This window comes from Macaca fascicularis, chromosome 5 (assembly GCF_037993035.2).
Source record: "Macaca fascicularis isolate 582-1 chromosome 5, T2T-MFA8v1.1".
In the NCBI taxonomy this organism is placed as follows: domain Eukaryota; kingdom Metazoa; phylum Chordata; class Mammalia; order Primates; family Cercopithecidae; genus Macaca; species Macaca fascicularis.
Window position 1 is genome coordinate 157,864,569 of NC_088379.1, and position 24,060 is coordinate 157,888,628.

The 24,060-nt window shown below is 46.2% G+C and overlaps 1 protein-coding gene across 3 annotated transcripts in view; it reads left to right on the forward strand.

Moving 5' to 3' along the window:
• The window catches only part of FHDC1 (FH2 domain containing 1), a 43,723-nt gene extending 23,370 nt beyond the window's left edge, over nucleotides 1–20,353 (forward strand). For all 3 annotated transcript variants that reach the window (XM_005556095.5, XM_005556091.5, XM_005556093.5), the window contains exons 5-12: nucleotides 1,176–1,261; nucleotides 1,355–1,455; nucleotides 3,410–3,480; nucleotides 3,648–3,755; nucleotides 5,506–5,576; nucleotides 8,621–8,738; nucleotides 13,002–13,166; nucleotides 15,305–20,353. In XM_005556095.5, coding sequence (XP_005556152.3) covers nucleotides 1,176–1,261; nucleotides 1,355–1,455; nucleotides 3,410–3,480; nucleotides 3,648–3,755; nucleotides 5,506–5,576; nucleotides 8,621–8,738; nucleotides 13,002–13,166; nucleotides 15,305–17,371 — 2,787 coding nt within the window. In that variant the 3' untranslated portion in view covers nucleotides 17,372–20,353. The remainder of the gene's footprint in view (nucleotides 1–1,175; nucleotides 1,262–1,354; nucleotides 1,456–3,409; nucleotides 3,481–3,647; nucleotides 3,756–5,505; nucleotides 5,577–8,620; nucleotides 8,739–13,001; nucleotides 13,167–15,304) is intronic.
• Nucleotides 20,354–24,060: the final 3,707 nt, after the last annotated feature.

Below are 24,060 nucleotides of genomic sequence, written 5' to 3' on the forward strand. Positions count from 1 at the left end.
TCTTCTCTTTTTCCTGTATTACGGTTGAAGGAGTAATTGTTTGTGTGTTTAAAAACTTAGTTTAGTTTATTTTTTAAAGAGTAATCATGTTCATTGTAGATATCTTAGAAAATAAAAATGAGCAACAGAGGAAAATAGCAGACAACTGTAATCCTATCACCTAGTGTATGTGGGGCTTTTTGGGGGAGGAGTTTCCCTATGTTGCCCAGACTAGTCTTGAACTCCTGGCCTCAAGTGATCCTTCTGCCTTGGCCTCCCAAAGAGCTGAGATTACAGGCATGAGTCACTACCTGGAGATGTGGGGCTTTTTCATCTTTTTCCTGGGTATGTAGGTGTGTGTATGGGAGGGTTGGAGGTTAAGAGCTACCTCTTTAAAAAATTTATAGAAATGGCATCCTGTACATACTGTTTTATTGCCTGGTCTTTTCAGGCTGGAACCCTGCTTTTCCAGAAGCTGACCTCCTTTCCAGGCATGCACAGTACGACTCTTCTGCCAGGGTCCCTGGGGGCAGTCTTAACAATGATCTTCCCATTGTTTAGGCAATTTTCCTTTTTGTCTTCCTGCTGAAGAGCAGATATGTACTCACCTGAAGATACAGTAGTCTCTTCCTTTAAAGCTATTATATGTGAAGTGGGATTTGGCCACAGAAAGAAAATCTGTGTTAGATCTTACTCAGTCTAAGTATTTTATATACAAAATACTCAAAATAAGATTTTTTTTTCCGTTTATGACTTAAAGAACCATATTATAATGACTCTACAGTCTTTTATTTCTTCTCCCAATGATCTCATTTCCAGATTATTGCTTACAGAAAATTTTCATCCTTAGAACTGATTCCTTTTTAGTCCCTCCCTTTTGTAACCTTCCTGAGGATTCTGCTGGCTCCAGCTCTCCTGTTTATGCAAGACTATATATCTGTAGCTACATAAGTGACACTAACTCTTTGCTTTCAAATTTGTGAGTTTGTATTTTTCTTTTAAAAAAGCTAAATAGCAGATGGGAGGATTTCCTTTTTTGTCTTTTCTAAATTAATTTGAATTTAGCACTAAAATCCTATTTTTTTTAGAAGAATTCAAAGATGAAATTTAAATAATGTTAAATTTTAATCTTAAAAATTAATCTTAAACTTTAATTTAAGTGATTTTATCTACCCCCCTTCCCATTTGTCTTTTAGGTAAAGAAGTTAAAAGCGTTTAGTGGCGACGTGTCCAAGCTGTCCCTGGCAGATTCCTTTCTGTACGGCTTAATTCAGGTGCCAAAGTAAGGATACAGCCGCTGGGCGTTAGTCTTCGCACAGTCAGATTTTTAAACTAATGACATCAGATTCTACAGTTTTACTTTTTTATTTTTCAGCTATTCACTTCGGATTGAAGCCATGGTGCTAAAGAAGGAATTTCTACCTTCTTGCTCTTCTCTATATACAGATATCACAGTTTTAAGAACTGCTATAAAAGGTGAGTCAACATGTGATCCTTCACAGAATTTCTTTTTATTAATTTCGATAACATTTTTTTAAAAAAGCCAAATGAAATTGGACATGGAAAGTCCTGAATTTCTGGTATACCCTTAAAAGGGAAATGAGATGTTACTAGGGATGCACTTAAGGTTTATTTCCATTGACATTTTCCCCTGTAATGAATGTTAATTTGCATATTACCCTCCCACGGAAGGGAGTTGCTTTCATCTCAGGCTTCAGAGTCAACCTTGCTGGTTACCACTTGCTCTTGTTCCTCTCCTGGATGAGCTTTCTCTGTGTATGTTGGTATGTGGTGTGGGCTACGCACGTACACAAAGCCCAGGCCCCTGGCCCAGCTGCCTCTCTCCTCCCTGTCATGGCCTCCGTTGGTGGCTGGGACCCAGCCTTTCCAGAAGCAGACCTCCTTTCCTGGGGTCACCCGTGTGACTCTTCTGCCAGGGTTCCTGACGTTTCTGTTCTGTGGTGTCATCGCCCACTCCTCCATACTCCAACTTCTGCTGAGCTATTTAAATTTGAGAGGAGCAGATAGGCCATTTTCATTTATTGGACAACTCTTTACATTCTTGCCTGCCCAGCTTGGACAGCCTCTTCTCAGAGCTGCCCTGCCATCTCCTTCCGTAGGGGTAGGAGCTTTGGTTTCTGGCATCTTGGCACTGAGAATCCCGGCGGAGTTGCAGCTGGTGTCTTCTCAGCTCCCGGCTGTATTCTCTGGCCCTTCCTGACACTCACACTTTTCAGCATGCGTCAGTGCCAGCCTGATTTCCTTTTGGTCATTTTCTGTATTTCTAGTTACTGTTGTAGAATTGTTTATTCCTATTTGGTTTTCCTGTTTACTTGCTCTGACCTGTTTTGAGATAAAATTTTTCTCTTTGGTCCATCATATTTTCTTCATTTTAGAGAGGAGACTAAGAAGGAAAAATATTTTAAAAATTTCAATGTAGAGGCCTTTAACATTTGTTTTTCCATACTAACACTATTGCAGCAACTTTGGAAGGTTTGTTCTGGAAGAATATGTTTTTATATTGAGCAATGCAAACTTGTGGGCATGGGAGAAACATTTCTTATCTGGTCACCCTTCAGAAACTGGCCTTCTTAGATAACACAACATAGGCAGTGATCCAACTGTAATTTTTTGAAAGTATTATCAGACTTAATGGAGAATATTAACTTAAAATGTCAGTGATGCTTTATTATTTATTGATAGTGTAATTTTAATAATCAAGTTTTCTTTTTACTTTTCTAAATATTAAAAATTTTTAATTTTGTTTCTTTGCATGGGTGTACAAAGGATTTGGTGTTAATAAAGAACTAGTTTACCAATCTATTACAATGATAAGTTTCTTTCTAAAGCTTTCAGCCAATCCAAATGAAATGTGTGGCTTTGAATAAAATGAAAAGATTCCCTGGATGCCTGGGCCCTCGCGGTTTGTGCTTTGCAAGTTATTTACATGTTACCCCAGCTTGTTTATTTTTTTATCTCTTCATAACTCATTGACTAAGCAAAACGTTGCTTGCTGTTTTCATATTCCATAAATGCAGTCTCAAAGAGACTGCATACTCAAAGAGTAGTGGATATACAAGGAAAAATTAAATAACTCCTGAGAGGGAAGTTAACTCCTATATCACGGGATACTGCTTTGCATTAGGTTTTTGCATTTCTCACTAATTGAAAATTTTTATTATTGAACTATTTTGTGCTATTTAACTATCATACCTATTTGATTTCCAAGTAAACACTATGACATGGATTGCCGGTAGCAAATGATGTGTTAGGTATCCCATAGAATGTATTGCTTTGTTTGTTCAGTTTTATATACAGTTTAAGGTCACAGCTTGCTTCAGACACACTTGAATTTGGATGTGGTAGCTCTCTTTTGTGCATTTGAAGCTGAAGGCTTCTCTAAGATGCTGTGATGTGTTCTTTTTGATAGAACTGATGTCATGTGAAGAGCTACATTCTATATTACACTTGGTGCTCCAGGCTGGGAATATCATGAATGCAGTAAGTAAAATCCAACGATTGTAATGTTATGTTTTCAAGCTTATTTGTCTATCTAAAGGTGTTTGTGTGTGTGTGTGTGTGTGTGTATATATATATATATATATATATATATATATATATATATAAAATATATACATAATTTTTTCTTTTTGATTTGTCTTCTTTAGGGAGGGTATGCCGGCAATGCAGTAGGATTTAAACTGTCTTCTTTGCTCAAATTGGCAGACACAAAAGCAAACAAACCTGGGATGAATCTCCTGCACTTTGTTGCACAGGTATGTGGAAATGATTAGGACTTAGAGAACGCATATGAATACCCCTTGGAAGCAGTGAAATTTTTCCCAGGCATAAGATAGTGTCAAGCAGGGTTAGGAAAGGACATGGCAAGTTCCAAGACAGTTCTGTTTGCAGAAGCACCATTAGCAGATTCCTGAGTTGTACTGCACCCAGGGCTATAGGACGAAGGCAAGTGGGAGAGTGAAGCAGAGAGGCTGGTGAAGCCAGCTATGAAGGATTTAATTGTCAAAGGTGGGGAATTTGGATTTCATGCTTTAGCAGTGGGGAACCAACAGGAGTTTGTGCACAGTGTAATAGCTTGACTGGAGCTCTTTTGTTTTTGTTTTTAGGCAAATAAGGCACTATGGAGGCTGGGTTAGAGTAGAGAAAGAACTAGAAATAGGAATATACCTCTGCAGAAGTTGGCTGTAATTGTTTGGTGAGCGTTGAGGGAGGGTACTGGTCATAGGGACAGAGAATAGAGAGGATGGAGGATTGAAATATTCCTGATGTGGAATTGACTAGATTTGTGACCAGTTATGTGTGGAAAGATCACTTCTGTGTTTCTCTGTGAACCATGCATTTGAGCGCCATGCTGCTAGCACGGGGTTTGGGATCTGACTCTCGCCATTGCTTTTTTTTTTTTTTTTGACTGGGTCTCTATAACACCAAAAGAGAGAGGTACAAAGTGGAAAATCAAAGACAGTTGTCTCTGTTTTGAAATGATCTCAACTAATCGAACTGATTTTCTTTTCCTCCATTGAATCACTCAGTTATTTTGACATCAGTGCCATAGTCGTAGCTTTAACCTGGGGAGGAAGCCATGGTGCTGTCTTGTTTTGAATGTGAGCTTCAGAACAGGACAAGACTGGGAGATTTTGACTGTCCTTTGCTAGCTGTACTTCCTCAGGCAAGTTACTTAAACCTGAAGACCCTCAATTTCTTCATCTAATGGTGAGAGTAGTGGTAACTTACCCCAAAACTAGGTAATTGAGAGTGCTGAAGGAGCTGACTCCATAAAGTGCTTATCTCAATGTTTGGCCTATGGTGAGCCCTCCATAAATAACCATACACACTATTATTACTATATTCTTCAGAAGAAAAAGGGCCATGTTTAACTTGGGACTTGATTGAAAGGTTAATTTTCAGGCATCAAAAGAAGAAAATGTGTTCCTTGCCCAGCATGGGTTATGGATAGTATTTGGGCAAAGCTCTCTTGAATCCAAGTGTCCAGGCCCTCTGGGTAATTTGGTCTCTGTCCGTGTGGGGAGACCTCCTGGGTCAGTCATTGCTTCCTTCCCACCTGCCTCCCTCTCACCTTCTGAACAGGTGAAGAATCCAAACATTGCCATGGCTCCTGTACCTTCTGATTAAACTCTGTTTGCAAACTGGTTTAACAGCTGAAGGTATCTCGTTCATTGAAAGGCATGCTCACAGGTCTGGGTGGTATTTAAGCAGGATATGTTGGATTCTTTCAGAAACAAGGGGCCCTGCTAAGCTGCAGCCAAATGCTCATTAATTGTATTTTTTGTCAAGATCAGTTGCTTTGGCAAGTTAAATGTATCTTGAGAGTAGGAGAGTTCTAGTGAATCTTACTAAGAGTATCAGAGTTCATGTCTCAGTGAAATGCTTTGAATGTGTCAAGTTTAAAAACAGCAGCAGTGATTCTAAGATTCCTTTAAGCCCTAAGAAAATTATTTCCTTCCAGCTTTATCAATATAGTGAGAGGAAATTCTGCTTTTGTTCCAGGAAGCCCAAAAGAAAGACACCATTCTTCTCAACTTTTCAGAAAAATTGGATCACGTTCAGAAGACTGCTAGGTGAGCAAGTGAATTGTGAGAATTCAAGATTCTTTACCTTTTTATGAAAACTGATAAATAGTTAAAACTTTTAGATTCCAGTTTGAACTCTAAAAGGTTTTGTTTCATTGAACTTTCAGACTGTCCTTCATTTGCTTAACACAGATGTGTGTGCACCTTTGGAATTTGGGGGTTCTGAAAAATCTTTATTTGTAAACTAAAGAAACTATTTCAGTCTATTCTAATGAATATCATCAGTACTAAAACTATGGATTAAGAATTTCAGATCCCTCCACACCCAAGAGACAGAGCTTAAACAACACCGCCTATTTCCCTGGGAGTTGGTATATATCAATCAAACTTTCATGGCCACATTTCACTGTTTCCTTGTAGAATCTAACATGGTACATTTATTTTCCTTTGCATTAAAAGAGTTTGGAACAGTACCAAGAGCTGTGAAACAATTTTACTTTAAATTAGTCACTCACAGAGAGAGGCACATACAAAGTATCTGCCAAACATAAGGCTCTAATTACATCACTCTAATTTGCTTCTGATCCTAATATAGATATGTAACTCAATGTGGCTAGACTCTGTGTGTATATACTATTTTGACTTTTGTATATGTGTTTTTAAATTTATATTATATCCACGCATCCCACGGTAAATGTTCAATAACCAGCTGTTGGAGAAAAAAGTCCTGATTTGTAGCATTTGCTGATTTCCGTGTTGTAAATACTGTCACCATGGCTGATGTCAAGCTGCTGACATATGTTATTGAATACAAATTAAGAAGAGACACCCGCAGTTGGTTCTCATGAGCGGGTTCAGCCACCGCTTCATATGTCAACCCAGTTCCTAGCATATACTTATTATTTGAGTGAGTGTATCCAGCTATGACATCTGTGAACCATATGCATATAAATAAATGAACCATAGTTCACAGCCCTGCCACTGGCCTGTACCTCAAAGTTACTGAGTCTGTGACCATCTAACCACAGATTACATATCTTTCCCAAAGTGGATTATCAGTTCAAAGGTGTAAACAGTTCAGAATTCATGTTTATAGATCTCTAGATTATTCTCCAAAAAGTGGACATCTTATAAGATAAGAACCTTTCTGGTTTTGAATTACCGAAAGAAATTTATGTGGGAACATTTTTACTCTAATTAGTATAAAAATGTTCCTAAGAGATATATAGGTAGAAATTAGCATTATATTTTTGAAATGGCATTTCTGGTCAGAGCTGGATTGGAGCTAGATATTGTCTTAGAAAAATCCCATTCAGCAAGCTTGTTTATTTGAAATGCAAGGTGAAATACACTTGTGAAGTACAAACAGGTCTCAGATACGTGCCGGTGACCAGTGAAGGTGGAAAACTTTGTTGCACAAAGAAAAATTTGAATTGCCAGTGGAAGCATGAATGCGTCCTAATTGATGAATTTCACATGCGTTTTAGGTTTCGCCTACTCAATTTTCTGGGTAACAGAACCGTCGTTCACATTCTGCCTATCTTTTGTTTTTTTGAGACAGAGTCTCACTGTGTTACCCAGGCTGGAGTGCAGTGTTGCAATCTTGGCTCACTGCAATCTCCACCTCCCAGGTTCAAGTGATTCTCCTGCCTCAGCCTCCCAAGTAGCTGGGACTACAGGCAGCTGCCACCATGCCCAGCTAATTTTTTTGTATTTTTAGTAGAGACGGGGTTTCGCCATGTTGGCCAGGCTAGTCTTGAACTCCTGACCTTAGGTGATCTGCCCACCCCACCCTCCCAAAGTGCTGGGATTACAGGCCTGAGCTACCGTGCCAGGCCCACATTCTGCCTATCTTGATTTGATGTATATAACAAAAGCATTGCAATCGATCCAACCGTTAATTTGCAGAATTAGGGCTGGCTGTGGTGGCTCATGCCTGTGATCCCAGCACTTTGGGAGGCCAAGGCAGGAAGATTGCTTGAGACTGGTAGTTTGAGACCAGACTGGGCAACATAGTAAGACCCTGTCTCTACAAAAAATTTAAAAATTAGCTGGGTCCACGTGGTGATGCACACCTGTGATCCCAATTACTTGAAAGCCTGTGGTGAGAGGATCACCTGAGCCCACAGGTCTCACTGGGCTCACTGCAGCCATGATCTTGCCACTGCACTTCAGCTTGGGCAACAGAGTGAGAATGTCTCTTTAAAAAAAAAAAAATAAAAGTCAGCTGGGCCTGCTGGCTCACACCTGTAATCCTAGCACTTTGGGAGGCCGAGGCGGGCAGATTACTTGAGCTCAGGAGTTTTAGACCAGCCTGGCCAACATGGTGAAACCCCATCTCTACTAAAAATATAAAAATTAAGCTGGGCATGATGGCACACACCTATAATCCCAGCTACTCTGGAGGCTGAGGCATGAGAACTGCTTGAACCCAGGAGGCAGAGGTTGCAGTAAGCCAAAATCAGGCCACTGCGGTCCAACCTGAGTGACAAAGGAAGACTGTCTCAAAAAAAAAAAAAAAAAAGTTGCACATTTGTTAGCTATGTTTTAGTTCTCTGTAAAATATAAACAGCTTGCTGTGGCCACCTGTGGTGAACAACATGGAATCTGCTGTTCTCTCACTGTTACCTTTAGTGTTAGAATTATCAACATATATTGCCTTGCTTCTTGTGGGTTAGAGTTTCATATTTGTGTTTAGTGGCCCATGGAAAGCATATGAATCCCAGAATCCTGCTGGCATTTAGTTTGTAATGCTTATTGCATAAAGGTGTTCAGAGCTAGTTCATGAAAAGGTATACAGGTCCCATGGTTTTGATGATCTCACCATCAAGAGCACAGTTACAGCCTGCTGTCTTTCAGCCAGTATATGTCTTTAGAAACAAATCACCTCTTAAAGCAGGAGGAAACGCAAAAGATCTACATACTACAGGGGTAGGTATTTAGATCATCATAATATCATAGATCATAAATATCATCACAGTAGCTCTCCCCTTCTGTTTCCAAGGTTGAACAACAGTTAGTCTTATTTCATATACCTACATGACACATGGCTTCCTTGTTCCAGCTGCCCACTCTCCCCTTTCTTCTTTTAGATTATCCCTGGAGAACACAGAGGCAGAACTGCACTTGTTGTTTGTCAGGACAAAATCACTAAAAGAAAACATCCAGCGGGATGGTGAACTTTGTCAGCAGATGGAAGATTTTCTTCAGGTTTGTAGGTGACTCAAGTCAGTCCCTCTAATCTCATCTCCCAGCAGCACCCCGGGGCTGGTTAAATTTGCATGGGTGTATTTGTGGAAGCAGCAGTTCCCATTCATATTTTTTTCTCCAAGTTAGTAAAAGGAACTTGGTATTTCCATGCCCATTCTTTGCAGAGAATGTTAAATGTGATCTAAGCCTGATATATATATTTTTTTGTTTTTCTGTTTGTTTGACTGTTTTGTTTTTTTGTTTGTTTGGAGATGGAGTCTTGTTCTGTCACCCAGGCTGGAGTATAGTGGTGCGATCTTGGCTCACTGCAACCTCCACCTCCCCGGTTCAAGCAATTCTTCTGCCTCAGGCTCCCCAGTAGCTGGGACTACAGTTGTGCACCACCACACCTGGCTAATTTTTGTATTTTTTCAGTAGAGACGGGGTTTCACCATGTTGGCCAAGCTGCTCTCAAACTCCTAACCTCAGGTGATCTGCCCTCACTGGGACTCCCAAAGTGCTGGGATTACAGGCATGAGCTACCGCACCCAGCCTGAGCCTGATGTATTTGTTCAGGAGCAGTGAACAGAGCAGTGAACAGAGGCTCCTGTTGTTCACTGCTCAGTTTGCACGATTGCAGTTTACTGTGGTGAACTGGTATCAGCCATGGAGTTGCACTTGGGCTATACCTAGCAACTCAGGTTTTGTTTCTAAACCAATTAAACTTTTGGATAACAGAACGAAGTTCCACAGAAATCGAGACGCCTTAGAACTTGGGCTGTCATTTCTTCACTTGTTTACATTGAAGAAACAAGCTGCGTTTTGGCATGTTTTATAATGAGAGCAGCAGAACACATGAGTGCTGTGCCCGTCAACACCAGGAGTATACAGGGCCCACAGGGTGTGTCAGGAGCTGCTCCAAATAACATCAACAAAAAACAGCAGAGTGGACATGTTTGTGACAGCTCACTGTGACTCACTAATCATATAGTCTGACATACTTCTTTTATCTTCCTTATTAAAAAAAAAAAAAAAGGCACCATCTCATGCTTTTAGTCTTCAGCGAAAGGCTGTGCGATCTGAAATGTTGTTAGCGTTTTGAGACCTGTGAGGTGGAATCGTGTGGCAGGACTGTCTGGGCACTGGGGGGGGAACAGTATGCTCCTGAGGTTGTGCCAGCTGAAGCCTTCGCTTCTTAATTCAACTCCTTCAAAATATTATGACCTTCGGCAGATGCTTGATTTTGTTTGGCTCTGCTGTGAGTTTATTTTTATTATTAAATGTGCTCTGTATTTTCCTTCAAGTAAAACCAAATTAATTTTCTTGTTACAAACACCACCACCACCACCACAAAAATACTGAACAGTAAACAGATGCATTAAACAAATCCAGAAATTCAAGAATAAGGACCATCGCACATCAAGTTTAAAATTCTGGATGTTTCATTCTTCCAAGTTCTCATATTAACTATTACCATCTCATAGTCAATATTCATACAGAGAAGCTTAGGATGAAGAACAGCTCTGACTTAGCCTTACCTCTGGACTGCTTTTCATAGTCAGTCTTGTTTTAACCCTTTACACTTCTTTCTGGCAGTCATTTTTTTCTTTTTTTCTTTTTTTGAGACAGAGTCTTGCCCTGTCACCCAGGCTGGGTGCAGTAGTGTGATCTCGGCTCACTGCAAGGTCCGCCTCCCAGGTTAAAGTGATTCTCCTCCCTCAGCCTCCTGAGTAGCTGGGACTACAGGCACGTGTCACCACACCAGGCTAATTTTTTGTATTTTTAGTAGTGATGGGGTTTCATCATGTTAGCCAGGATGGTCTTGATGTCCTGACCTCGTGATCTGCCTGCCTTCCAAAGTGCTGGGATTATAGGCGTGAGCCACCACGCCCAGCCAGTCTCATTTCTATCTCTATAAGTAAAACGTTTCATACAGCTATGTACTCTTCTTTCTTAAATTCAACTTCCTTTTGAATAGGTGAGATAAAATTCTTCAAGGTAGGTCAGGGCCAGGCCACACAGGTCTCTGAACACCAGTCTGAATGCTGGACTAAACCCTATGCCGTAAGAGGTGGGGAGCTCTTCAAGGATTCAAGCAGAAAAATAACAAGAACACATTTTTGCAGATCTGTTTTAGCATTTTCACCCTTGGGGTAAGAAACACTGAGTAGACTTGTTTGAAACTTTGGTTTGTAGCAGGCAAGTTAGAGATGTAAGGTTGAATTGGACACTACAGCTGCTAACCTGTTGTCATTCTTGCTTTGTCAGTGTAGCTTTGAACTTTTCCATTTCTGGCCCTAATCATGTAGAACTCCTGGCCGGTAACTTCAAGTGTGGTTACTGTTCAGATCCACATTCAGAATGTTCCATTTTCCCAAGTCCAAAGGGTGACTTCAGTGTGTTTAAGTTTTTCCTTCCTGGTACTCTGTCAATCCCCACAGGATCTGGAGATGAAACATACGAGGTGGAGCTGAGCTCCCATGTAGATTCTTGTCAAGAGGCCTATTTTTCTGTAGTTGAGCTGTTCTTGGCTGGAATCCATCTTTCCCCCTGTGGAAGAATGACAGGCAAAGATTTATCTTTTCATTAATACCATTCCTCCATAAAGAAAAATACAGCACGAATGCACACACTGCCTTGGGCTACTGACTCAGATGGTTACTTTCTCTGGTATTTGGTTTCCTACATAGTTTTGGTTTCCTACTACCTCTTGAGTGTGTTTGGTTTAAGAGAAGGGCTTTTAAGGGGGAAAGTGGGTTGGAGTGCGTAGGAGGTGGCATCTTCACAGAATTTCCCTGTAGGTTCCGTAGCTCTCCACGCAGGTTCAAACAGCAGTTCCACCCCTCCAAAGTGGGCAACTTTAGCTTTACCGTTTCCCAGCCCATCCCTGCTTCACTCAAAAAATGTTTTCAAATACAAGCTTTTTTAAAAACATGACACATGTGATTTCATAGAGTAACATACTTCATACATTCCTTCTTCATCTAACCATTATTTCTCAGTAAACAAGGAAGCAACACAGGCTAGGCACAGTGGCTTACCCCTGTAATCCCAGCACTTAGGGAGGCTGAGGCAGGAGGATGGCTTGAGGCCTTCCTGGGAAACAGGGAAACCCTGTCTCTACAAAATATTTAAGTATTAGCTGGGTGTGGTGGTGCGTAGCTATAGTCCCAGCTACTCAGGAGGCCGAGGTGGGAGGATTGCTTGAGCCCAGGAGGTCGAGGCTGCAGTGAGCCATGATCACACCATTGTACTCCAGTCTGGGTAGTGGAGTGAGACCCTGTCTCAACATAAGACTTCAGTGTGATTCCAAATGTTCATTCTGCATGGGCTGTGGCTGCTATGGAGCCCTTTTTCTCTGCACCATACTGCTTCCTCATGCAGCTCCCCATGTTGTCACTGAACTGCCATCAGGGAAGTGTGTGTGACCCTTGGACATGGCAGATTCCATGCTGAAGGCCTTGGAACTCATTGGAGGAAAACAAGCTTCCTTCCTTCCCATCACTGTGTTGAGGCAGTACCAGATTGCATAGGGGCCTCAGAGACTTATTTGTCCTAGAAGAATTCGGAGAAAATGAAGAAGCGAAGAGGGTGGATTTGTAAAGGACGGTAATGCCTAGCCCTCGGGACCCCTCAGAATCTCCTGGGGTGGTGCTTTCAGAAAATATTAGTGTTGGATCCACCCTAAATGGTGAAATTGAATGGGAGGGATGCAGGCATGGCCTGTTACCAAGCTTCCCAGCTGACTTGGATCAGCACCCCCAGTTAGGCACGAGGGCTTTGGTCCTGTGGGGGTGACCCTGACCCTCACAGAGCTCAGTTGGTATTAAGTTTAGACACCCTCTCGGTGGGGCAAAGTTGATAATGCATCAGTACACCGAGTAGCTTCAGGGACCCTAAACTCTTGACCCGTGTAAGACTCAATTTTAAGAGGAGGAGGAACAGATGAAAAATGGATCTTCCTTGGTGAAACCAACTGTATACCCGTGTAATTTTTTTCAGTGATATTAAAAGTGAACATTTTGTTAGTGACGTTCTGCAGGTTAAAGCTCTTCAATCTATCTTGTTGCTTAGTGTGGGTCTCACATGGGAGTTCACCTTGCTTTCCCCGAGGTTTGGTCTGAGTTGAATTCTTTTCCTTTTGGCTCTGATCGCATTGGCCTTGCAACAAACCTTCCTTTTCCAAGACCCCAGAGCATGTCTTCCCTGGGCGCCAATGCAGTGCCTGGCACCGCATCAGCTGACCACGTTTACCTCAGTGCGTGTTCATTTGTTTTTCTGCAGTTTGCCGTAGAAAAGCTGAGGGAACTGGAATGCTGGAAACAAGAGCTCCAGGACGAGGCCCACACCCTTATAGATTTTTTCTGTGAAGACAAAAAAACCATGAAACTGGATGAATGCTTTCAGATATTTAGAGATTTCTGTACCAGGTTCAACAAAGCAGTTAAGGTATGGCTGGCGGCATCTGTGTCTCGGGGTTGCTTGGATTTTTATTTTCCTTCTTCTCGACCTAGTCCTCTGCTCACCACAGAAAGGCACTTTGCATCTCCACGGTTTCAGGAACATCTGACCCAGGTGGCATTGCCAGGCTCTCGGCTGGGATTGCTGGAAAGTGGCTCTGCCATCCCAGCCCCAAGGGCTTGCGTAGCATCGGGGGCGGCATCTGACTGCCTCTGCTGCTTTGGTGCACAGGCTGCCTGATGCTCACATTAACGCCTTGAGAGCATTTTGTTAGTAAAGTTCCTCCATGATGGCAGTCATACCATTTAAAAGTCTCCTGAAGATCCTGAATGTCTTCCTCACCCGCTCCCAGAAGAGAATGTCCCCTTTCAGGGAGACTTCTGTGGTGGTGGGATGATGGGACGGCCCTCCCTTTCCCCTCTTCCAAGCTCCGCTGCCGTCACTGTGGGATTGGCACCAGGGCAACCATGTTGTCATCCCCAGAGTGGTCTTCCAGATTCCCAAATAACCACACAGCCTGCTGCCGTACTGAGCAAAACAGCTACATTTCTTGCCCTTCAACCACCAATTCCAGTCATCTCTGGGTTTTATGTAGAAGCCAGAAAACTCTCTGGGTTACTTGGCTTTCAAGTAAAACTTTAATCCGTCAATTGAAAGCAGCACACCGGCCACTCACATCCCTTCATTCCGGGTGGTGACGAGGAAGCAAAGCTTCTGAGTCATCTCTCCGCCTCCAGCTGGAATGCAACTTTGTCCATAGCTGAATTTCTTTGAGGGATTGGTCAGATTTCTCTCAAGCCCAGAATTGCTTTGTGTTCCCAACCCCTCCTTTCTCTATCCAGTTAAGAGAAGGAGGCTCAGCCTGTGGCCACGTTTGTTCTCCTCTGGCCAAGAAGTGAGCTCAGCTGTGGGAGGCAGTGGTGGGTGTCAAGGCCAAGTTGGCTCTTAATGAGGCCCTCACTCCCAAGAATTCCACAGGCCTGTGAAGCCACCTGTGTGATGCTCTCAGCCCCACTGTCCTAAGAGCCAGACACCGGCCCCACCACCACCACAGGCAACCTTGAAAGAAGACCCGAGAGACTTGGGGACGAGATGGGAGGCTGAGGCTAGAGCTGCAGGAGGAGCCAAGAGTCCCCAGCTAGAGCCCCACAGAAAAAGAAACTTGGAAGGGAAAGGCCATCGTTGGAGGAAATTGATTGTCAAGTAAAACTGCTAACGATAACACATTTGGGCTGTGAGATCCACATATTTCCATGACACAAATCTATTTAAAGTGCACGGCCAGGTGGTACAGAGTGCTTTGGTATGTGAGTGTGCTCTGGTGCGGTTTCGATGGGAAGGGCTGGGTACTCTGGAGCAGGGTGAAGGGCTGAAGGATTCGTAAAGCACACCTGCACCTCTTCCTCTTCTCTGATTGTGGGAACAGGCTAGGACGTGAGAGACAGAGCCGTGTGCTGCAGGCTGCAGCTGGCAGAGCCACCATGCCATGTGTGGTATTGCTTTACCAAAGAGCAGTCAGGGAACAGAGCTGAACAGAGCATCTCTTAATATCGTGGCTATACATTAAAACATCCAAACCATTGTTAAGGAGAATGTGCTACACATGAATGTGTATAGGACAGATCCATGCAGCACAGAAGTACAATTTGAGGCTCACTCTTTATACACCCACAGTATTTTTCTCTCAGCTATTGCCTGTATAGCGCTTTCCTGGAAGTCCTCTCTGTCTTACACTGCTCAGAAACAGAGCTGGCTTTCCTGGGAGTTGAGGTCGTGCGCATGTGTGGAAGGGCAGCCTCCACTGGGCAGTGCCTTGGCTGGAAAACTGGAAGTTGGACCCAAGGACCGGATAAAAACTGTAGACAGATTGTTGGGCCAGGTCTACGGCATTCACCCTCTCTGGCCAGATCCCTGGTAGCTTTGCAGAGCCTCACCCTCCCTCCACACACACACACAGACACACACACGTGCACGCACACACACACAGCCTCTTTCTCAGTGTAAGACATGACCCAGAGCTCCCCTCCATGCCAGTATCTTTCTTTGGCTCTTAGCGTAGGTGGCTCTGGAACTGCACATGGGTCCCACCTGTCTCATGCATCTTCGGGCTTCTCTCCATCCCTCAGGACAACCACGACCGGGAGGTGCAGGAGCTGAGGCAGCTGCAGAGGCTGAAGGAGCAGGAGCAGAGGCAGCGCTCCTGGGCAACTGGGGAGCTGGGGGCATTTGGCCGGAGCAGCAGTGAGAACGATGTGGAGCTGCTGACCAAGAAGGGTGCAGAGGGTCTTCTCCCTTTCCTGCACCCCAGGCCCATCAGCCCCGCCAGCCCCTCCTACCGGCCCCCAAACACCCGCCGCTCCCGCCTCTCCCTGGGTCCCTCTGCTGACCAGGAGCTGCTGACCTTCTTGGAGAGCTCCACCCGCAGCCCTGAGGAGCCCAACAAGTTCCACAGCCTGCCCCGGAGCAGCCCCCGGCAGGCCAGGACCACGGTAGCCTGCCTGGAGCCTGAAGAAGTGAGGCACCGGGACTCCAGCTTTGCATACAAACCTCAGGCCTCGGGGGGCCAGGAGGAGGCCCCCAACCCACCCTCAGCACGAGGCCACCAGCATCCAGCCGCCCAGCCTGAGGACCCTGCCTCTGCCTTCCGCAGAGCTCGGCACCAGGGCGTCAGTGTCCTCCGAAAGAGGTACAGTGAGCCGGTGAGCCTGGGCTCAGCACAGTCCCCTCCTCTCTCGCCATTGGCTCTGGGGATTAAGGAGCATGAACTGGTGACAGGGCTGGCCCAGTTCAACCTCCAGGGTTCCCAGGGCATGGAGGAGACCTCCCAGCTGACTTTGAGTGACTTCAGTCCGATGGAGCCACGGTCTGTGGGGCATGAGGTCCCGCAGTCCCTCAGTGCCAGCAGCAGCAGCCTGACACCCATGGGCAGAGATGCCCTGGGGAGTCTCAGCCCAGCCCTGGAGGACGGCACAGCTGCCCCCGATGAGCCTGGAAGTGCGGCTTTGGGATCTGTGGGTAGCAGCGACCCTGAGAACAAAGATCCTAGGCCTCTGTTCTGCATCTCGGACACCGACTGCTCGCTGACCCTGGACTGCTCGGAGGGAACCGACTCCAGACCCAGAGGCGGGGACCCGGAGGAAGGCGGGGAAGGGGATGGCTCCATGTCCTCTGGGGTTGGAGAAATGGGGGACAGCCAAGTCTCCTCCAACCTTACATCCAGCCCCCCTGGGGAGGCTCCTGCTCCCCTCTCTGTGGATAGTGAGCCCAGCTGCAAGGGTGGCCTGCCCAGGGACAAACCCACCAAAAGAAAGGATGTTGTAGCACCAAAGAGAGGCTCCCTCAAAGAGGCGTCTCCGGGGGCCTCCAAGCCTGGGAGTGTCCGGCGGAGCCAGGGGGCAATGGCCAAGCCCGTGCGGACCCTGACCGCCTCGGAGAGCGAGGGCATGCGCAAGGTCATGCCCATCACCAAGTCCAGCAGAGACGCCGGCTGGAGGCGACCAGAGCTGTCATCCCGGGGGCCCTCCCAGAATCCCCCCAGCAGCACAGATACTGTGTGGTCACGCCAGAACTCCGTGCGGAGGGCCTCGGACACGTCGCCCAGGAGGACCTCCACAGGCGCGGAGGAGCAGAGGCTGCCGCGGGGGAGCAGCGGCTCCAGCAGCACCCGTCCGGGGAGGGACGTCCCCCTGCAGCCCAGGGGTTCTTTCAAGAAGCCCAGTGCCAAACCACTCAGGAACCTCCCCAGACAGAAGCCTGAGGAAAATAAGACCTGCCGCTCCCACTCCGAGGGCCCCGAGAGTCCCAAAGAGCCCAAGACCCCGCCGGTGCCCAGCATCCCCCATGAACTCCCCCGTGTCCCGAGCTTTGCCCGGAACACGGTGGCCTCCTCCTCTCGAAGCATGAGAACAGATCTTCCTCCCGCGGCCAAAGCCCCCGGCATCACTCGGACAGTGTCGCAGCGGCAGCTGAGGGTGAAAGGGGACCCCGAGGATACCACTCCCAAGGACAGCGGCACATTGAGGCGAGCCAGCAGTGCCCGGGCCCCCAAGAAGCGCCCAGAGTCTGCGGAGGGTCCCAGTGCCAACACAGAGGCCCCTCTGAAGTCCAGAGGGGCTGGGGAAAGGGCCTCCCTCCGTCGGAAGGACTCCAGTCGGACCACGCTGGGAAGAATCCTCAATCCGTTATGGAAGTGATGGGTGCCTGTCCTCTCCTGCCTCCTGGGATTCAGACGGCGAAGACTGACTTCTGGGATGAGGATGGGGAAAGAGGCAGCATGTCTTTGTTACAGATAAAGCAGCCACTGGTGCCACTGCTAGTGACACTGTCGGGATGGCACAGTCCAGGAGGCCCGTGGACTGCAGCCTGCTGCGCTGAGCCCTGCTGCAGTCCAGCATCCAGAAGGACAAAGGTTCACTACTGTGAGGGCCACACCTCCCCCATGCACCCCAGCCTCCCCCAAACCCCGGATCCCGAGAAAGACTTAATAGGAGTGTAAGGTGACATTCTTATGAAACAAGTCAAAAAAGTTTTTTTCTGGCCAGTTTTTATATATCAAAGACTTTCTTTTTAATATAAAAATTGGCTAGGTGCAGTGGCTCATGCCTGTAATCCAGAACTTTGGGAGGCCAAGGTGGGCAGATCGCTTGAGCCTAGGAGTTCGAGACCAACCTAGGCAACATGGAGAAACCCCGTCTCTATCAGAAACACAAAATTAAGCCGAGTGTGGTGGCACATGCCTGTGGCCCCAGCCACTCTGAATGCTGAGATGGGAAGATCGCTTGAACCAAGGACCCCACCACTGCACGCCAGCCTGGGTGACAGAGTGAGACCCTGTCTAAAACAAAACAAAACAAAAATGAAATGTTTTAGTTTTGGTTCCTTTTGCAGAGTGAAATGCTTCCCGGGAAAAAATACATATGTGTGGGTTTTTTTGTTTGTTTGTTTGTTTGTTTTTGAGACAGGGTCTTGCTCTGTCTTCCAGACTGGAGTGCAGTGGCACAATCATAGCCCACTGCAGCCTTGACCTCCCAGACCCAAGTGATCCTCCCACCTCAGCCTCCCTAGGAGCTGGGACTACAGGTACCAGCACAACTGCCTGGCTAATTGTTTTTTTGTTTTGTTTTGTTTTGAATTTATCTTTTGTAGAGATGTGATCTCACTATGTTGCTCAGGCTTATCTCGAACTCTTGGGCCCAATTGATCCTCCCACCTCAGCCTCCCAAAGTGCTGGGATTACAGGCATGAGCCACCACACTTGGCCAGTATATCCTCAATATGAAGATATTTTTATCTTCCTATGTTTCCTGGCCTCAGAGTTTCACCTGCCCACACACTGTCCATTGCTGGCAACTGGACTTCCCCACAAGCCTTGGGTATCCTGTGATGGGCTGTGTCTCCCTGAAGATTGTCTGGCTTGCCTACTTCTCCGTGCATGACTCTGGGTGTGAGTCTGTCTAGGAACAGAAGGGAAAGTTGGACTCAGACAGAAATCTGATGCTTCCATGCATTCAGGGCGCACATTGTGAGCAGTGGGGTATGAGCCTCGGGGGCCTCATGGCTGCAGGGCAGGCTTCCCTGCAGATGGGTGGCAGCCCCTGGTAGCATGCTGGATTTCTCTGGAATCTAGAAGTGCCATATTTTAGTGGAAAGGCATCAGGGCTGTTTGACAGTGTACGTCTTTCCAATCCCGTGTTCCTCCATTCGTGTGTCTGTTATAAAACTGAGTGAAGGCTGCTATGACCTGTGTTCACTCTGGTTACAGGGAGGTGCAAACCATTCTGTCTCCCAGCCTTTCTTCTCTCTTTGTGTGCCCCCAACACTTCCTTCTTTTCTAACATGGCCTGGAGAGAGTCCCTCTCTCTCCTTGTCTCCGTCTCTTAATAGTTTTTAACATTGACATCCCTTCCTTGGTACAGTGGTTTTTAAATCCTGAGAAGAACCAAATCAAGTTTTTTAAAGCAGACCAAAAGCATGAAATTGCTTTCCGAAGAATGTATATCATCAGGAAAAGTTTGGGGGCAGGGAGGGGGGAATCATGCTTTTTTCGAAAGAAAGAGTTCAAAACATGGACTTTTTCTACCCAAGGCCCATTTCACGACTCCTCTGAGACTAATTGGGAAATGGGAAAATTATTGGAACTTTTTTTTTTAAGAAACTTTGTTTTTTGTTTTTTAATTTTAGGTCACTTATTAGTGAAACGTCGTTTTAGATCTGACATTGGTAGGTAGATGGATTTAGGCAAATATGATGCGTTTGTGGGGAATCCACATGGTTGATGTTAGAGCCTCCATTCTGCAGACTGTTGCCTCTCATCTAAGTTAATTGGAAATTCTGAGCTTCCATCACTCAGCTGAGTTTTAAAGGCAAATGTTAGGACTGAAGTAGTAAAGCACCTGACCACAAAACCTCTTGTAAAAATGGCCTGAGTAGGTATTTCCGGGGCTCCACAAAGATGCTTATGGGAATCCTGAGCTGCTTTTCACCATTTCAAGAAGCCTAAGAAGTTATATAGTTAATCAGGTAGACAAAACAGTTCAAAGCATAAGGTCCATGGTGGTGGGAAATGAATGAAGTGATTCTAAGTTTGTGGATTTGTGGAAAGCAGAGGGGTCGGGACCACTTGGAGGAACCCTGGGTACTGAGCTCCCAGGCCCTTTCTCTATCATGGATGCTGAGTGACTTTGGCAAGTCACCACCTCTTCCCAAGCCTGTTTCCCATATCACAGATGTGGGGCCGTGGCCTTGATGATGGTCTCCACAGGTCCTTCTGACTCTATGAGTCCAAGTCAGGTCAATCACCAAGGACCCATCTCTGCCCTGGATCAGCTCCTCAGAACCAACCCCCAGCATCTCTAAAGCAAAAGCCTCACCCCAAGGGCTGCTCAGAAGAAAGCACCTTCAGCATGAGTTGTTGCTGGAAGATCTAATAAGCTGTGTTTCCTGGGAAGTGGTGCTTAGCCCTGTGGACAACTTGTGTATGCATCTGTGTGAGCAGATGATCATTCTATTACCTTTTATTGGTAGTAAGCAAGCTTGGAAAAATAATTTAAGAAAACAAATGGAGAAATGTAAATAAGTTTCCATGTAAATTTGTTTAAGATAAACTGAATGTATTTAATGGTCCATTTATATGTTCTTTTATGTAACATGTAGTTTAATAAAGTTCCTGTTTATGAGAGTCGTGTTTCATCTCAGCTTCTGCCATGGATGTGTCTGTGTGATCTTGCTGGGAGAGTATTCCATTTCCTGCCCAGAGAGAAGCAGAGATCCAGGAGGCGAGGGAGGGTTGGGATGCAGCTGACTTGCCCTCCAAAGCCTCGAGAGCCTAAATGAGGCTGTTGGCTGTGTGTCTTCTTGCTAGCACAGAACCCGCTCATAATTGAGGGCTTAGGGAGTGGGCCTTGCCCCAGGCCGTGGGGATGCAACCCCGCCTCTGACACGCAGGCTGGAGTGCGCAGCTCACGTTATTCCATGCTGAGCTAAGTTTTAGGTCATCTCCGTGGGCCTGGCAAGTCTAGATGGTGTCCTGGGTGTCCTCCTGCATTTTGGTTCAGGACGCCATTAGGAAATCACAGCTCAGCTCACGGCTGACTCGGGAATGAGCAGAGAGGAGGGAGAGATGGCTTTGTATGACCAGCATTGTGCGTATGTGAAAAGGAGTGGGGATTATGTCATGTTTCAGTCCTTGCTACTTTCCTGCCTTATCTGAAGTGGGCTAAAGGGACATCCCTGGGTCAGAATCAGCAGATGACAGTAAATGATATTCTTGTTGGGAGTTGCCGCTTGCTCCCTGAACATTTAGAAGCTGGTCTTGTCTGTGTTGTAAGCAGTTTGGGACACCAGACTCCTCCCAAAACCTTCAATCCTGCTGTTGAAGGGATTACTGACATGTACCGCCCCCACCCCACCACCAAGAAAGCTTTTTATTTTTCTAAAGGGTCTCAAGTAATCTTCCGTTTCTCCTTCCCTTTTATTTTATGGCTTTCATAAAGAACCTGTGGTTTCATCCTCCTAAAGAAATTCATTAAATTCAAGGAAACACCATCTCCTAATTGTTCATTCAAGACTCTGCATATTTATGCGTTAGGGTGAGGGACCCCAGAAGACTTTGGTAGAACTATTAATTCACCTTCAGGGGTGTGTACATTTGTAAATTTATGCCTCTAAGGGTGCAGTATCCTTCCCCTACCTCCCCACATATGGCAGTGATGACATTTTGCAACTTTACGGAATTTTCCATTGAAACTTAAACTTAATTCATCATTATATTTTTGCTATATGCTCCAACCCTGTCAGAAAAAATCGAGAATTTTTTTGGTGCTTGTCCCCAAACACATATAAGCATCAAATATATAAACCAAATTTGAATAAAGGATGTTGCATCTGATCACTCATTAACTGCTGCTTAAAATTATTTGGGCTGTGAGCACAAACAAACCGGGGCACCGGGGTCTCTGCAAAATCACCCTGCGCAGCCTCTGTGGGGAAAGAATGCATAGCTCAGACCGAATTTGTGGCAGGGTTGAAAATATAACCCAGAACACCCGCTCCTCGGGGCTTTTCATCCACTAATATCTCCCGGTTTGGATGTCCCACAGTTCACCGGATCTCCTAAGTGAAGACAAGAGTAATGTTGTAGTTGAAGAAAACGGCTTTCCTGTCTGCTGGGCCAGAGCTCTGCAGTGGGGCTTTTGGCTTCCTGATTGATAGGACAAATGGACTGGCCGCAAGCAGCATTCATAGTCGTTCATTCACAGACCCTTTACCAAGGGCCCACCAGGAGCCTGACGTCCCTGACTACGAGCCATGGAGGGAGGCACCTGGGCGTTTCAGGGAGGATGCCTATTCCAGGTCCTCACTGATGGAGTCGTGCCAGGCACCCGGAGTCAGGTCCTGGGCTTTTCCCTGCGCCTCAGAAACACACTAAGGGGCTGAGTCATGCAGGCAGTCCCCAGCTCACAAGCAGAGGATGTTCCCCAAGTTTGCTTGCAGTGAGATTTGAGGATTTCAGAATGCACTTTCCCAGAGCAACCAAGTCATGCATTATGGATAGCACATTAGAAAGATATTTAACCTGTCCCCTGTGGTCTGAATGTTGTTCCCCCTCAAATTCCGGTGTTGAAATCCTAACCCCAAGGAGGTAAGATTAGGTGATTGGGTCATGAGCCTGGAGCCCTCATGAATGGGATTAATGCCCTTATAAAGAAGGCCCAAGGACGCACAAGCATCCCTTCCACCATGTGAGGACACAGCAAGAAGTGACCATCCATGAACGGGTTCTCAGCAAACATTGGGTTTGTCAGTGCTCTGATCTTAAACTTCCCAGACTCCAGAACTGTGAAAAATACATTTCTGTTGTTTGTAAGACCTTAGGTCTATGGTATTCTGTTATGGCAGCCCAGGCAGCCTGAGACGCCAGGTGTGGGTAGATTGTGGCACCGAAATTTCTACAGAAGAGAAGCTCACTTACGGCAGTGTTCCTGAGGGAAAAGCTCACTTATGGCAGTGTTCCTGAGGGAAAAGGCCAGGAGCACCAGGAACGTTTCTCTTCTACCTCCTGCCATCAAGTGGAGGTGAAGGCACTGCAGCTTCAGGGCACTGGTGCCCAGAGGAGTGATGTCCACTCTCCACTGCTGGAGAAGAAAGGACTTCTCTGCTCCTGAGGCAGGACTGAATGCAGAAGCAGACACAGGGGTTTCCGTTTCCCAGGTTAACTCCAGGAAACATGGGTCATTTCTCTAACCGTAATTGCCTTTTGGCTGTTCTCCCTAATAGAGAGCACCTTGGGCCAACAGAAGGGGGCACACCCTCTGCCTTCATTTTCTGGGAGGGAGGCTGGATTCAGCCCTAGCCTGCTAGACAACTAATGAGAAGATGGCAGAGGCTGTGTGGATTGCATACAGCTATGTGTGGCCAGGGCCAGGGCCACGGACCCATGAGCCAAGGCCAGATGGTAGCTGGGGAAGTGAGCCACCTTGGTGAGAGCCGGGATGATCACTGCAGGTGGTGAGCTTCCCTCGGTGCCACTGACTCGACAGTGTTGGAGGATCCAGCGGCACCCACAGCATGGAGTGCTCCTGTGCACAGCCCAATTACTTGGGGGTGGTGATTCCTAGTCCCACCCCAGACTTACAAGCCAGAATTTTTCCAATAGGCCCCCAGATTTGCACTTAAGAAATTTTCCACTGATTGATTTTCCCTCCTGCTGTTGAGACCCACTGGGCTGGAGAGAGGCAAGAAGGCAGACTAGTAAGAATGCCGGGATTCCCATGCAGGCTCATGAGCTGTTCTCCATGCTGGGACCCTCTTAGAGCCACTGACCAGGCAATGTAGTTGTGTTTCGCTCTGATCAAGCAAGACAGAGGCATTTACTCGGAACTCAGCATCCGATTAAGAGGAGAGCTGCCTCAAAGGAGCCTGAGGATCTTAAAACATAAGGACTTCCAGTCATACGCATGGCCACTGAGAGTCTGGAGCTCTCAGTCACACAACCTTAGAGCTTCCATAACAATGGCTCCTGGGGGAACATTGGAAGTGACACTTCACTAGCATCTTGCCATAGTTGCCATAGTGTATGTGAAGCATTTTACTAATAAGTGCTGAACAAGGCCACACCCATGTCTGAGTACCCACAGTAAGAATTTGTCAGCAAAACTATTCTTTGGAACCCTGTTCCCTGGACCTCTTGGGTCTTGGAGCTTTCCACAGCCTTCACGAGGATCACTTCAACTTGGGCCTTGGGAGCCCCATCTAGCAGCTGCGGTTCTTTCCCTCTTGCTCTGTGCTGGGGCCAGGCAGGCCGGCATCTGCACTGACCTCACTGGTCAGGAAGGGGGTGGGGTGCAGCTCTCCAGGGTGCTGACTCAGAATGCAGGCAGAAGTA